Source organism: Lissotriton vulgaris, chromosome 4_1, assembly GCF_964263255.1.
Source record: "Lissotriton vulgaris chromosome 4_1, aLisVul1.2, whole genome shotgun sequence".
NCBI classification, from domain to species: Eukaryota; Metazoa; Chordata; class Amphibia; order Caudata; family Salamandridae; genus Lissotriton; species Lissotriton vulgaris.
Genome location: NC_141691.1, coordinates 509,779,100 through 509,795,059, shown reverse-complemented (window position 1 = coordinate 509,795,059; position 15,960 = coordinate 509,779,100). Strand labels below are relative to the sequence as shown.

Below are 15,960 nucleotides of genomic sequence, written 5' to 3'. Positions count from 1 at the left end.
GGTGTCTGCCCATGTAGGGTGAACACGTCAGGAAGCCATTGTCCTCCAATACTTCTTTAGCTAGGATTTGAAAGAGGCATACTGAAAAATGTTTGTTTGGAGGCTTTTGTGATGCCTGACGTTTCTTAGGAAAGTGTTGAAAGGGGTGTTTTTGAGACAGCAGCACACTGTTACAATTAAGTCCCCTTATATTTGCATACTGCCCAGTTGATTTATGGGACCCTGCATTCCTCTCATTGAGGTATACATTGATGCTTGTTGCCACAGAGATACAGGTTATGGGAATAGTTTACAGACCTGCTACACCTAGCTCAGCAGAGCTGGGAAGGGCAATGGAGAGCACTGTGAGCCTTTCACTTTAGGGAAAGCCCCCCTCCAAGATGGCTGCCATTGAGAATCTTGTGTTCTCTTCTATTGAGTATGCACCAAAATGACTCTTCCAAGATTGTTGCTGAGTTATTGATTGCAGTCCTCTTTCAGTTAAGACACCCTCATATTTCCCTGTTTCTCTGGTGGGCAATGGAGATATGAAAAGGAGCCAGTTCTCTTAGGGGTCTTTTTGGGAATCAGCCCCTGAACTTCCTCTGAGGTGAGAGTGGCGAACCATCAGCCCTGGTAGGTGCGATCGGGCCAGAGTTGAGTGAGGAAGGTTGGCACTAAGTAACAACTCCCCTCCGGTGAGACTCTGCATCTGCACTCACCATATTCACCAGAAGATTCTACTTCCTGGTCTCTGTGCTCCTGCCTGTGATTGCAGCATGCTCATCGCCAGAGTCTCTGAGTGCCCAGGTGGGTCCCTGGCCATGGGACCGTGAAGCATTTCGTACACCTCCTACAGCTGTGGAGCCAGACAGGATGCAATATTCAGTCTTCTCACAGCACTTTTTCAAAAGAGTGTGGCACTCTATTTCAGGTTTAGTTCTTCCCAGTGAATGGCTGGTGCTTACTGGGGATTTTCATTGTTTGTGATCCACTGCCCTAGGAGTTCCCAGTAGAGCTCTTCTTCCATCGGCCATCTTGTGTTGTCTCCAAGTATTTCTATGAGGATTTGAAGATGGGTGATACAGGTACATCCACATTGGAATGTGCTTTCCATTTGTACTTAATGCTAGGTAAAGAACTAACACAGTTTGCTACATGGCTAGGTTGCCTGGAGATACTTAGGAAGAAGAGGAAGTAAACAAATATGATCAGAAAATATATTTTCCAAAGCTACAGACCAACAGAGGAAACATTGTAAAAAGTTAATGGACACACTTTGGCCTTTGAAGTGAGTTTTGATGTTAGCAAAGGTACCTGAATTTCTAGAAAAGAATTTCAGGAAAATATTTTTCAGATGCTAGAGGAAGATATATGAGTGATAGATAATCTTCTGTGTTAGCATGGCTATAAGGAACTCTGGGAGGTGTAAGGGTAATTTTGTAAGAGGTGGCACTTGCAAGTCATCTTGGAATGGCCAAATCGAAGATATGATTAGGACTGACTGTAGATGGCTAGGAACAGACAAAACAGCATAAAGACTCACCAGAGATTGTGAGGAATGTTTGATAAATGTAAGAGTAATACAACCACGACCTTTAACTACAACAATGCAGGAAGCTATCTTGCTGCTATTGGATAATTTGAGTTTAGATAGTACAGGGGCTGAAAGCAGTTTAAGTCATGTGTTTCATTAGATATTAGCTCCTTAGGACCATTATTGCATTTAGCCTGTATATAAGGTAGTGGTAGGAAAAAGTTTGTTTTCTAAGGCAGTATTTGGTATAGTATTCTGGTGTTGATGTCAGATAATAATGTTTGTTTTGAATAAAAGTAGACTTAGGATGTTATGGGAAGGAACTGCATCTAGAATATTTGTACTATCTTGAATTATCTGGAAACTACTAGGTTGGTGGAAAGATTGAATATGACACTGATGCAAGGAGTTCAAATAAGAATGCTAATTGGAACCGAATGAAAAATGTAATTGCATATTAGGGTACTGATGCAAAAGTTGGCTCTTGACACAACAGAGCTAATTCCATAGGAAATGTTGAGAGGTCGAAGAAAAACACATTACTGTGTCTGGGCTGATTAGAGAGATCAAATAATATGGACATAAATGAGAGCAAGTTAGATATGGAAGGAGGGGGATATAAAGAAATGAGTGGATGTGTGGAAAGCTTACTAAAACTGTAGATGTAAAAATGAGCGTCTGGATAAATATGAACATTTTAGGAATTATAATAAAATTCTACAGTCAAGTTAAGGTACCACAATGATATCCTTAATACTCTAATGATAAAAGAGAGTAGAGTGTGAAATTTGCAAATAGATTTGTTGATAAAATGAGGTAAAAAGTGATTATTAAGACATACTTTTCCACAAACATTTGAGAATCTATAATCTGCATGTTACAAGATCTGCTTTGCAGCAGACACATTAACCATCTGTGCAACTTTATGATTCAAAACTATGACTGTAAAAAACACACATTTGTGTTAGGCACTAGATGTATCTTTTCACTGTAATAATCCCCTCAAAATTGATGGCCACACAACGATCTCTGCAGCAAGTGTCTTAACCGTGTGGGATATTTTAAAATGGAGCCTCATCGTGACCAATTAGGTAAAAAAAAGTAAAAGTGAATTTTATTGTTAAATTAATTCAAATCATTACAATATGAAATCCATTGATGAATAAAATTGATCAGTTAAAAAGACTTCTAGGCATATGACAGGGGAGGGTCTCAATGTTCTTCCATCAGTATCCCGGCTAAAAAAATTGAGTCCCATATTGTGCAACTGAGCAAGAGGCGGCGTAACATGTAGGAGAAGTCTGGCGTCTAGCTCTGCCTGAAACAATGGCTGTTCATGTTATCCAGGTATTGAAAGTTATTTGTGCAAGGAGGAAACTGTGCATATGATGACTGAAGTACAGTGAAGTACAGTGAGTAAGGCAGGAATTAATGATGGAGGTGCTTTGCCCCTATCCTTGGTAATGATCAGAGGTCATGGCTGAGTACACCATGCGGACTGGTTGGATGCCTTCTTTAAGGCCTGGTCTACTCCCTACAGATATGGTACTGTTTGGGAGATTACTTGAGGGTCCCCAGAGCTCAAGCATGCTGCTGTAGCATTTCTACGGGAGCGCACCCTGGTGGGATTCCAGAAGAGAAGATGCTGAAGCAGGGTTTTAGGCAGACTCCTTTGACAACATGTAAATAAATATATTTTTAGGTGGACGGGATATCCACCAAGATCTACATCAAGCCCTATGTCTTAAAAAATATGATTAGTATTGATTTTTGGATTGTGGGGAGGTGGTCGGTCTTCAAGTAGGAGTGGGCCTCTGCCATGTATGTGTTTAAATGCATGGACCCTGGCCTGCAAGGGAAGGTTTTCAATAATTAGAAAATGAGGAATGTGTAAGCAGGTGATGGATGTGAATGTGTGAAGGTGATTCTGGGTGTGGGAAAAACATCACTGCTATTCTATCGGTGGTTGCAGGTGCTACCTGTAATTGTTGGAAGATGGGGTAATATCTTGCTCTACGGCTGGTCTTTGAGTCTGTACACAGGGTGTGTTACTGAAATAGGGCTGAGAACCATTTGCTGGCTGGTGTATTAATAAAATACCCAGCTTCGGGAGGAGCTTCGCGCGCAACCATGATGGCCGCGTGAGCACAGGGCTCCCGAGACATTCGTAACCTCCCGTATATATCCTGCTGATTATCCTGACTTCTATATACGTCTTTGTGAAGACGAGCCACTGGGGAGGCAAAAACTGCAACCAGTATCCAGATCGGACTCCGGGAGCCGGAGTTATGGCGCTTGGAAGATTGCGGCCTACGCCTCCGTGATGCCCGGCTGCGGAGTTGGCATGGTGCCTGAGGTGTAATCAAATAACATCGGCCTGAGGTGGCGGAGACAGCCGGTCCGGTCCACTTTCACTTTAAGGTTTGACCCGATACTGGGAGCGCCTCTCTCTTGCCGAAGGCAACTGTCTGGCTTGGCACTTGAGTGTGTGTATTTCACAGATGGACCTGCCCTGGAGAGACGCTTGAGCCGTGTTCTCGGGCTGAATAAGAACTTCCGTTCGAGGGACCTTTGAGGCCTCCATCTTTCTACTCAGTGTGACTGTTCCAAGTCGACCGACGTCGATTGCTGCCGGGCATATCCTACCACTCTTCAGCCGCTTAGTTTGCTCTTTGTCCCCCCACCCCCGTTTGGGACCATACCTACTACTTCCCGCAATGGCGGGGAAACCGGAGGGGGACAAACAGAAGTCTAAGACCACTCGGCGGGGTGGCTATACCCAAACTAACATCATAGATCGCTATGCCCAGGCTAAGGTATCGCCCAGTGGGCCGGGTGTGTCGCTGGAGGGACCGAGAGATAACCCTGGGCGGAGTTGACGGAGTGGGGCTTCGCGGAGCTACGCGAAGTGGGCGAGAAACTACGCCCACCTCCGCACTCCGCGTAGCTCCACTCCGCAAACACCACTGGCCGCCAGCCCCGCCACCCGCCTCCCTCCCGCCCTCCCTAAATACTTTCAAATAAAGGAATGAAATAATTTAAAAAGCACTTACCTTGCCCGCCGCGTCCCCGGGGCTCGCTATCTTCCGTCTTCCGTCTTCGTTACTAATGCGCATGCGCGGGTGGCTGCGCATGCGCATTTTCACGAGAAAATGCGCATGCGCGGCCGCCCTCGCATGTGCATTAGTAACGAAGACGGAAGACGGAAGATAGCGAGCCCCGGGGACGCGGCGGGCAGCGGCGGGCAAGGTAAGTGCTTTTTAAATTATTTCATTCCTTTATTTGAAAGTATTTAGGGAGGGTGGGAGGGAGGCGGGTGGCGGCCAGCTACGCTCCGTCTGCGGAGCGTGCGTAGTGCCGCCTGGCTACGCCAGCTCCGCAAAATGCGGAGTAGGCGGCACGGAGCGTAGCTGGCCGCCCACTGTTACCGAGAGATCCACTGACTTCAGCAGCCCAGCCGACCCTACAAGGTGTTATGGCCGCCATCAACGGGATCAGATCGTCCCTCGGGAAACAAATGGAGACTCTCGCACACAAACTCAAAACGGTGGCGATTGATGTAAATCTGATCCGCACGGACCTAATGAAAACCAATGAAAAAGTTAAATAGTTGGACATTAAGACTTCTGGTCTGACGGATGACGTTGTTGAGATACAGACGGAGGTTCACAATTTAGGGGCCTCCAATGACCTGTTTGCACGTCGTCTGGAGGATTTTGAACGAAGGGATAGGCGGAACAATGTCCGTATCATTGGAGTTCCGGAGAAAGCGGACGATCCGGCAGCTGACCTCTTTGTGGAGAACCTCAATGGTAATCACCTTGCACCCAAGGGACTGAGTAATTTTTTCACTGTGGAACCGGCTCACAGGGTTCCGGGCGGTAAACCCAAGATAGGTGCCCCACCGCAGCCCATGATAGCACGGATTTTTAACTTCCATGATAGAGACGCTATCCTACAGGACTCACGGGCGGGTGGTCTCATAAAGTTTGAGAACTCTACTATCAGTTTTTTTCCAGACTTTACCCAATCTGTTCAGAAATAGAGACTTGGTTTTCTTGGGGTAAAAAAGAGACTCCGGGAGATGGGCTTCAAGTACGCCATGCTTTTTCCGGCAAAGTTGCGAATTGAACATGCAGAGCAGACCTATTTTTTCCACAGACCGGAAGTGGTGGCCGACTGGCTGGATACTCTGCTGACCCATCATCCGCAGGACGAGCAGACCGGCGGTGCGGAGGGCGGATTGATGGATCAGGAATAAGCGCTATCATTGTCTGGTTCCTGGGGTCTTTCAGGGGCTTCGAACTGTGGTGTACTAATTGTGTAGTATGATTCTGTGAGACATTTTGGGGGGTTGCGGGGCTATCGGTGGGTCTTTTTCCTCCTCTGCTTGACTTTTTGTAGCTTAGTTTAGAAGTGGGGGTGACAGGCACACTGCAAGTTGGGGTGGCTTTTTAGTCTTATGCAGGGGTGCAGGGTGGGGGGGGGGTTGTAACGGGTTGTTGGTGGGGGAGGTGGGATTTGTTGGTATTCCAGTTTGTTTTACAGCACGGCACAGTATTGCAAGACTTTCTGATTGAAGTGCTGATTTCTTCTCGGGGTTGGATCTTCTTTCTCTTGTGGGATGGGGGGCAGGGGGTTGAGGCTTATGAGCTGAAATGTGAATGGGTTGGGGGATAGGATAAAGCGTGGAGTAGTGCTGCAACTATTAAAACGTCACTCCCCGGATGTGGTCCTACTTCAGGAGACTCACTTGATAGGAAATACATGTTATGCCATCAATAGGAAGGGGTAGCGCTTGGTTGCCCATGCAGGGTTCTCCTCTGGCTCCCGGGGGTGGTTATCCTTATTAAGAACTCTCTCCCACTGGAAGTTGATGCAACGGTCCTCGATGATAGAGGGCGTTATGTTGTTCTTACTGGTCGATGGGGGGGCAGGACCCTTTCCCTGGTCTCCGTCTATGTCCCTCCTGGCCTACGGTCAACTACCTTTGTGGACTTGGGACGGGTTATCCTTGCTCTCCCCGAGGGATCATTGCTACTGGGTGGTGATTTCAATGCGGTTGTATCTGGTATTTCTGATAGACACCCACCTAGGGACCTCAAGGGGGCGCAGAATTGGCTTCATGACTTCATTGATACTCTAGGCCTGGTAGATTCCTGGAGACTGTTGCACCCCTCTCAGCGGCAATACACATTCCATTCTGGCGCTCATGGTAGCCTCTCGAGGATCGATTACGTTTTGGTGCCTGCTGCACAGGCGCCTTTTGTCACCGTATTGTGTTTTTATCTAGGAACCTATATCAATATTTCGATTTTATGTCCTTGTACGGTTATAATCAATAATGTCCCTATAATGGCATAAGAATCATATCCATAGTTGTAGCCCATGCAGTCACATTAATCAAGGCTACTTCCCCAAACTCCTAGAAAGCACAACGAGTTCTCTAAACAAACCAAACCTCGAGCAACCTGGAAAATCTTCATTTGCTTTTGTTTAGATTTGTCACAGAACTCCTGTGAGCAATGTAAGAACGGCCAGTTCTTAGTGACATCTTTATTGACGTCTTATGTCCAACCTTACGTCAAACCCGGCACCTTTCAGGTATAAATATACCAACGTTGCCTTAAGCAAACACACGGTGGTGGTCTTGGAGCAGAGCGGCCATCTACTTGCCCGAGAGCCCAGCTGATGCGAGTGCCCACGGAAGCTGCCCCTCCTTTCTGACGTGCTGAGAAAGACGCTGTATTTTTCTCCAGCTGAGAAAATCCAGCTCCGGCGTTTCCAGCCTACCCTTGCGGGTTGCTGGAATATCTAGCCCTGAGGAAAGAGATACCAGACCTCCTGCTTTCTATTACCCAGGTACGGAGCTGACTAAACCCTTTAAGAGAATTCTTGAGTCAGATTCCTGGCAAAACCAACTTAACTTAAACTGCTACTTACTTACTCCTTCCCACGTATTAGGCTTAGGTCAGGTACACCGGGGTAGGCGTATTTTAGAAACACCAGTAGAGTACGTTAGTCAATGTATATATGTATGTATAGATTTTATCCATTTTAAGTATCTTATGGCTAAGAAACCATATCAATGCTTTTACAGTATTATTTCATAATACATATAAACACAAGAGAGAGTAAGGGAATTTGTTCAGAGAAAACTGTGAACGGGGAGTACTCCTAGTCCCCTGGACTAATTATCAATAAACATAAGAGGAGTACCACCTAGAAAAGCTCGAGGAGCGATCTGAGTGGGAAGATTAGATAAGAAGAGAGTCCTTCTTGGATTATAATAAACCCCTCACTCACCAACCTGGTTGGTGACATGCTTCATCATCGGGGTCCGCTGGTGGAATATGCCGGGTTTTCTTCAGGACCAACGGAAAATGGGTGGTCAGAACACACTAACGAGTCACGCACTAAAGAATCGTTGAGTGTAAGAGACTTTTGTTTATAACGATTTATTGATCACCCTGCACACCAATATTTGATAGGTGTGCAAGTGCAAGTGAACACAGCCGAGTCACGCACCAATATTCGTGGAGTGTAAGAGACTTCTGTTTATAATGATACATTGATTACTCTGCACACCACTATTTGATAGGTGTGCCAGCACTAAATGATAATACCTGCGCCATTTGTAGTATTTTCTACTATTGGGCACAACCTAGCTCACATCTAGCTCGTCCTTGGTCTGAATGGGTTCATCACAGAGTAAAAAAGACACGTGATAGACAGCACTGCACGACGTTACAGGCTTGTAACAACTGTTCCATTCTTCTTCCACAGGTCTCTTTAATTTTGGCTCTCTCGCCCATCTGGGTTTGAGTGACTTTTCTACTGCAGATTTTTGTCAGTAGTTTTTTAAGGAATCTAGGCCTGGCAGAGCAGTAGTGTGTTCCGACCACCCATTTTCCGTTGGTCCTGAAGAAAACCTGGCAATTTCCACCAGCAGGTTGAAACATGTAGACCTCCAATACATTGATGCACACGGTCATAACAAACTGTAATTGTATCCTTCACACATTCTAATATTGTCCAGTAGTCTAGAAATAAACTTTATTAACAACAGTCATACCAGGACAATTTTTAACATTTTTTTTGCACCATTCACAAAAAAACCCGCTCCACTGTATTTCAGGTGTCGAATCACACCCTGATGGCATTCGGCTATCAGGGTGGACCCCGATGATGAAGCATGTCACCAACCAGGTTGGTGAGTGAGGGGTTTATTATAATCCAAGAAGGACTCTCTTCTTATCTAATCTTCCCACTCAGATCGCTCCTAAAGCTTTTCTAGGTGGTACTCCTCTTATGTTTATTGTTATTTCATAATACTCCTTTTACTGTACGCACTTTACTTTACATTAAGTATTGCAATTATGGCAATTCATTTCTCTTGCATGAGAAGGAAGACTGCTCAATAAATAACACCTTTTATTGAAAACGCCCGTCTCTCTTTTCTCTGCACTCTGGTGAAACTAAGTACGCACGATTGACTGAGTGAAATAACTGTCTATAGTTTTCATACGACTCTAGAGATACACTCTTATTCTGAGGGAGCAAAGTTGTCATGTTATATGGTTGTCAGAAGCTAATCCCTTCTTGTCTATCCAGGGAGGTTAAACTCCTTCTTGTTTATTCGAGAAAGTTTCTAGTGACCTCTGAGCTAGCTGGCAAACCTTAAGTCTAATATAGTCAGTAGAGACCTAGTCGACCTCAGTCCTACGTCTACACTGCTGAATATATTATTCCAATGCGCAGAGCCTATTCGGAATATAGGAACTACACTACAACTGAGGTTAAACATATGGCTCGGGGAATATCTGATCATTCTCCTTTGTGGCTTCGGATTGAATTGTCTTCGGGGACCGAGGGGCGGGTAGCCCCGATCAACCCTTGGTATCTCCATAACCCTAAAACTCGTCATGATTTGATAAAGTCACTTGATCAATATTTTTCAGAAAATGAGTGCTCTGTTTCATCCGCAGTGTCACTTTGGGAGGCCTTTAAAACAGTTCTCAGGGGCCTAGCCCTGTCGCTGATTGCGGGTGTTAAGAAACGGAGAGATGAGGCTGTAGTGAAGGTCGAGACTGAAATAGCAGACCTGGAGTTAGATCTGGAACAGGAGGTCACCCGCGCAAAGACGCATATATTGCGATTAAAACAGTTGGAATACAGGGCCTTGGTTATGGATGCAGCTAAGGCCATGAGTCGAGAGCAACAGGGTCATCTATATGATGTCGGAGATAAAGCAGGTAAACTGATAGCATGGTGGGATAAGAGGGACAGAGCTAGTCGTGTGGTACCTGAGATTGAGATGGCGAGTGGTGTGCGGGTCACGGACCCAGTGGAGATTGTTGAGTGCTTTGCGGATCATTTTCAGACGGTGTACTCCCCTGTGTTGGATAGGCCGGAGGAGGACTCTCATTTGTTGCTGCGGGACATTGCTCTGCCGAGTCTTTCAGATGCAGATAGAGAGCAAATGGATGGTGCAATAACTGCTGATGAGGTAGCCCTTGCGATCCGCTCCTTGCGGTCTGGTAAAGCCATGGGTCCTAACTGGATGCCGATAGAGCTATACAAGTTGCGGCCTGGCAAGATAGCTCCCTACTTGAGAGATATGTTTTTAGAGTCTCGTGAACGTGGTTCTCTCCCCCGGGATCAGCGACTTGCGGCGATTGTTGGTATACTTAAGGAGGGGAAACAGAGGGACAAGTGTGGGTCGTACGGACCTATATCTCTTTTGAACGCCGAGCCCAAGATTCTTGCAAAGGTACTGGCCAATCGATTGATCACTGTTATTAGCGATCTGATCCATCCGGATCAATCCGGCTTTATTCGCCATCGAAACACTGCACTGAATCTTAGGCATCTGCACAGAGTTCTCGCGAGGGCTGCGATGCTACGTGAGCCGGCCATTTTGGCGTCCTTGGATGCCACAATGGCTTTGCCTTTTGATACTATTGAATGGCCATATCTGTGGGCTGTCTTGGCTAAATTTGGGTTTGGTCCCTGTTTTATCGGCTGGGTGCGACTTCTTTACGAGGACCCCCTTACGCAAATTGTAGTGAACAGTCGAGTCTCGGTTCTGTTTGGTCTCGGGCGCGGTACCCATCAGGGGTGTCCCCTGTCACCGCTCCTGTTCGCCCTAGCCCTCGAGCCCCTCGCTACATGGATCAGCTGGGAGCCCTCGATAAGGGGTATTCGGTGGTCCTGTGAGTATGAAGATCGCATCTCGCTCTACGCAGATGACATTTTGCTATATCTGACCTCGCCCAGGAAATCGTTGATGGTTTTTTGCGATGTCCTGACCTCTTTTGGTAAAAACTCGGGCTTGATTATTAATTGGAGAAAATCCTATTTGTACGTACTTTCTGGTGACGCCCCCCTCCTTCCACGTAACTGCCCCATCCAGGTGACACAGACGGGATTTAAATATCTCAGTGTCTGGGTCTCTATAGACCCTGTGACTCAGTATGAGCGGAATCTTCTCCCACCTCTGACCAGATTGAAGCAGGACGTTGCGGGTTGGCGTAGACTTCCTCTCTCGACGCTGGGACGCGCGGCCCTCTTTAAGATGATGTCTCTGCCTCGTTTTCTTTATATCCTCCAAAACACTCTTGATATAGTCCCCGCTAGTTATTTTCGTAAAGTTGAGGGTCTTCAAAGGAAACTGATATGGGGCGGTAGACCTCGCATTGTGCTGGCCAAACTAACGCTCCCGTGGTACGACGGGGGTATTGCCCTCCCGGACATCAAACGATATTACTGGGCGTCTCAGTTGGGGGCTATTAATCACGGTATGTATGGTACCGAATTGAACCCTGCTTTCGCTATGGATAGCTGGCTGCTGCCTCGGGGTAACTACTATAGGGCACTATACTCGAAATCAGTGGTCAAGTCATTGTCGGGGCCTACGAAGATGGCAGTTCGTATATGGCAAGACGCAACTAATTCGATGGGATGGAAGGACCGCTTGACTTTAGTGAACCCACTTTTTGACTCTGATAGACTTGGTAAACTGTGGAAGACTAAGGGGTTCGATAATTGGGACCTCATTGGTATTAGCAAGGTTGGAGACCTCTGGGTTAAGGGACAAGTGAAACCGTTTGATACTTTAAGGACGTAGTTTGAATTAGGGAACTCTGAGTATTTCCGCTATGTCCAGGATCGCCATGCCTTGATGTCAGTCTTTCCGATAGGGGAGGCGGTCCCTGAGTCGTCCCCGCTTGAAGGCAGATTGCTAGATGGTCAAGTTCCAGACAGTACTATATTCCCTTGTCTATAAAAAGTTGATCAACGATAGGTCCTCCTGTTGCCCTTACGTGATCTCTGGATCCGTGACGGCCTCGAATTGGATGACGAGGACTGGCAATCGGCGATCTCCTCTCCTAAGGAGGTCGCGATTCCAGCGAGACTCCGGCTGATTCAGCTTAAGATTCTTCACAGGGTGTACATCACGGTCCCCCGTCTGGTTCGGATGGGCTTTACCGAGGAGGGTTTGTGTAAGCGGGGATGTGGACAGGTGGGGACATTTCTTCATATTATTTGGGAATGTCATGAAGTCGTGGCTTATTGGAACAAGGTGTATGATGTAATGAAAGAGGTTACGGGTATTGCTCTCTTACCGGAGGCCAGGCGCTGCTTGTTAAATGTCTGGGAGCCTACGATTACAACGTAGCCCAGATCCAGTGGGCAACCCTGGGGGCCATGATTGCTAAGCGTGATATTGCACAATTGTGGCAGTCCCAGAGGTCGCCTACAGTTGAAGTATTGAAGGAAAACATGGACTGGTGCATGTTTAGGGAAACAACGGTATATCTGGCCCGGGGCCGCCCCGGAAATGGCATAGAGTGTGGGGGCCATGGAACAGGTTTTGTGGAGACATATGTACACCACCTGCAGTGGATAACATCGATATCCCACTCTCCCCCTGACCCCACATTAATGTTTGTATTATTGTCTGCGTACTGCTTCGCCCCTGTACCCCTCCCTACCTTATAGTGATTACTGATGATTTGATGTACTGTTTATCCGGCCTCATTTGAACAAAGCACTCTGCATACTGTTTCTTTGCCTTGCTTGTTATATTATTTAAAAAAATATATATAAAAAAAATACCCAGCTTTACCCACTCTACAGTAAGTGTATGGTTGTAACTCAAAAAGAGAAAAAAACTTCCCTGTCTGCTTCTCAACTTAAGAATTTCTGGAAGACTGCTTATGTAATTGATAACATAAAATGTATTTAGCCTTGTCATACACATTTGCTCTTCCATTTAAAGCCTCCTGCTAACCTAGAGAGAGAGAAGTGTTCAGATTTTTCAAAAGAAGCCTGCTTGTCCAGTGGAACATCACTTAATTGTCTGAAAAGCACAGATGGTCCTGAAGGCAGAGGAAGAGATTGTCTTCTGTGAAGCACTCTAGTAGACCTGTTTGAAATGGACTTTCCCTTGAGAAGAAATGGCATTAAGAGGAAAATTCCTGCATTTTGAAACTCTGGGGTGAGCTCTGAGAAACAGTACTGACATGTATTTCACACAGTAGAGGTAAAAACACATTTACAGGGAAGGTGGCACTTTAAAACCTTTCCTCTCTGGGACAATGACTAGGCATCAACCCTATCTTCTAAAACAATGCAACCTCTATGGTGTAATCATAGCACTTTTTTCCCCTTGGAATATTTTGGAAAGAAAGCAAACCTATGTGACCTCATGAAGCCCTGTTTGTCTAGAATTTTTAATATTGCTTCACATACCTACCATGCACTTTCAATGAGATCAACTGTTAGCTGTTTGTTCGCAGTTGTAAATTGCAGGTCAGGAATAAATGGTGTTGAGGTCCTGTTCAACTTCATGGAAAAAGCTTTGATATTTTTAAGTGCTTTATTTCTTAACTACAATATTTATTATATGGGAAGTTGTGGTGTATATATATACCAAATTCTTGTGCTAACCTACCAGCAGTGAGCTTGGGATTCCTCGAAGAAACCAATGTTATTTCTGTCAGTCACATTGTTCAGGACTTGTGTCAGCTCAGGCACAACTCACCTCAAGACTTTGGGCTCTCTTTCCTGTAGACAATCACTCAGATTCCTAACCTGCTTTCTGGGACTATTGGTAAATACATTGTTTACAAGAAAGTTGTCTTACCAGCTCCTGTACTGAGAACCTCTGATGTGTTTCTCAGTCCCTTGAAGTCAAACTGGTAAAGTCTCCAAGAACGCTGATCAGCCACATCAATTGAATAGCGCCTCCAACGATACATTATCTCCTCTCTAGGATAGCCATCTGCAGGAGACAAAGACCAAAATCATGTCACATACAACATTGTGATACAAATGATTATTCAATTCATTAATCTATTTTTTAGAGATACAGGAAATGTCACTGAAAGGCTGTATATTTAAATAATATTAACATTTTTATATTACATAAAATGTTCTTTCTTGGGAAATGTAAGAAAGAAAAATCCTGAGACAGTCACTTTCACTTATTTTCTGTTTAGTTTGATTTATTAGTTCTCACTAAACAAATATACACATATGGATCACATCCACACTTGCATGAACAATCGAAATATGTTAACAGTAAGAGTTAAATGAGAGGGCCAGTCAGGCCTTTATTTCTCTGGCCATTTCCCCAGGAGGCTGGACCCCTTGGAGGCCACGTGCTACATTACTTAACATTTTGAATTGTGATTGCACCCTTTTTGTGGCACAGCCACCACGCAAAATACGAGTAGATATTTACAAAGCCAGAAATAGGGAGATTTGTGTGACATTGCATGGCTTTATAAAGAAATGTAATGCAACACAGGAAACAAGCATTACAATGCAGTTATTACAACGCACTACCTTTACAACATGGGTGTTACAAAGCAACTGCACTTACATTGCATGCCGTTACAATGCAGACTTTACAACGCATGTCACTACATCGCATGCCATTACGATGCACACCATTACAATGCATGCCATTACAACGCATACCATTACGACGCATGCATTATAAGGTAAGTAATGAGTTTTTTTTTAGTTTTGATTGGGTATAGGTTTGGGGCTACATGGGCTTAGTACTTTCTACCCCTACACTATCCAACACTTATCCAACTGTTGCACTCACTGGAGTGGGAATAGTAATGTTTACCCCTACACCATCTAACACTTACCCTACTGTTGCACTCACTGGATTGGGAATAGTAATTTTACCCCTACACTATCCAACACGTACCCCACTTTTACCCTAAAAGTGTTATGCATTGTAATGGTATGCGTTGTAAAGGTAGTTTCTAAAAATGCATTGTAATGGCATGTGTTGTAAAATCATGCGTAGTAAAGGTAGCTGCGATGTAAATCCTGCATTGTAAAGGCATGCATTGTAATTGCTTGCATTGTAATGTCATATATTCCTGCAACACAGCAGCTTGTTCTGCATTCCTTTACATTTTGTTAAGGGAGGTGCACTATGGGTGGAGCATGGGTGCTACCGTGCATCCAACCATGGATTTTACACAATTCCAGATTTACAAAGGTTTGTAAACCTGGATTTGTGTGCAATCACCACACTTTCTTCTATGTGTGCTTCAATCTGCAGCACACATAGAAAGATGAAAATGCCTAAAAGGATTGTTTTTGTGCAGGAAGGTATTCCTTTCTGCACAGATACAATTCCCCTGGTAACGCAGGCCCCCTTGCACAGTGGTGAAAGGGTCCCTGCATTGGCGCTAGGCTGCTTGAAGGGCACCTGTGTGGTAAGACAGCAGAAAATTGCCATATCTTTAGTAGATATGTTGCATTTCTGCAATCTCCCTTGCAGCACAACAATTTGTTTAGGTGCACTGTTCTGTATGAAAGCTTAGTAAAGCTGGCCCCTGGTTTGAATGCCCAAGGATGCTCCTGGGGCCTCTGTCACTTTCTTCAGCTTGTCAAGGTTAATTGCAGCAGACACAGGAAGACTTCGAAACAGAGAGAAAGAGAGGGCGGGAGAGGGAAGAGAACGTGATCAGAGGGGAGAAGAGAGAGAGGAGACAAGGATAAAGAAAGAAAGAACAGAAGGATGGAAACCAGGGCAGACTGGAAACAAACCCAAATGAGCCCTGGTAATATTCTCGGGCCAACCCCTAGGGAAGCATTGCCTGACCCCCGGAAGCTGGAAACGCTTGCTGCTTTTGTTACTGGTATCCGATTTTGCAGCACAGTTGCAAAATTGGTCCCCCAGTAACAAAATCAGCTTCCACTGCTGCAAAACCGGACCCTACCCTTCCTGCCAGCCAGGGAAAGGCCCAGTACAGCCAGGGCGGCACTGATTGAAACATAGAGAGCACGTGCATGCAAAGGAAGCAGGGATAGTTTGAGCATTGTTGCCAGGTCTGCTTTTGGTTCTTCAATCTGGCTCTGGTTTTGTATCTGCGTTAAAGCACAAACTAAGAGAAATATCAGGTTAA

The 15,960-nt window shown here is 45.4% G+C and overlaps 1 protein-coding gene across 1 annotated transcript in view; it reads right to left on the bottom strand.

Annotated features, from left to right (window-relative positions):
• LOC147718909 (gamma-aminobutyric acid receptor subunit gamma-4-like) overlaps positions 1 to 15,960 on the bottom strand; it is a 2,086,028-nt gene that overhangs the window by 608,979 nt on the left and 1,461,089 nt on the right. The window contains exon 6 of the mRNA XM_086966801.1: positions 13,668 to 13,805. Within this exon, the coding sequence (XP_086822927.1) occupies positions 13,668 to 13,805 (138 nt within the window). The remainder of the gene's footprint in view (positions 1 to 13,667; positions 13,806 to 15,960) is intronic.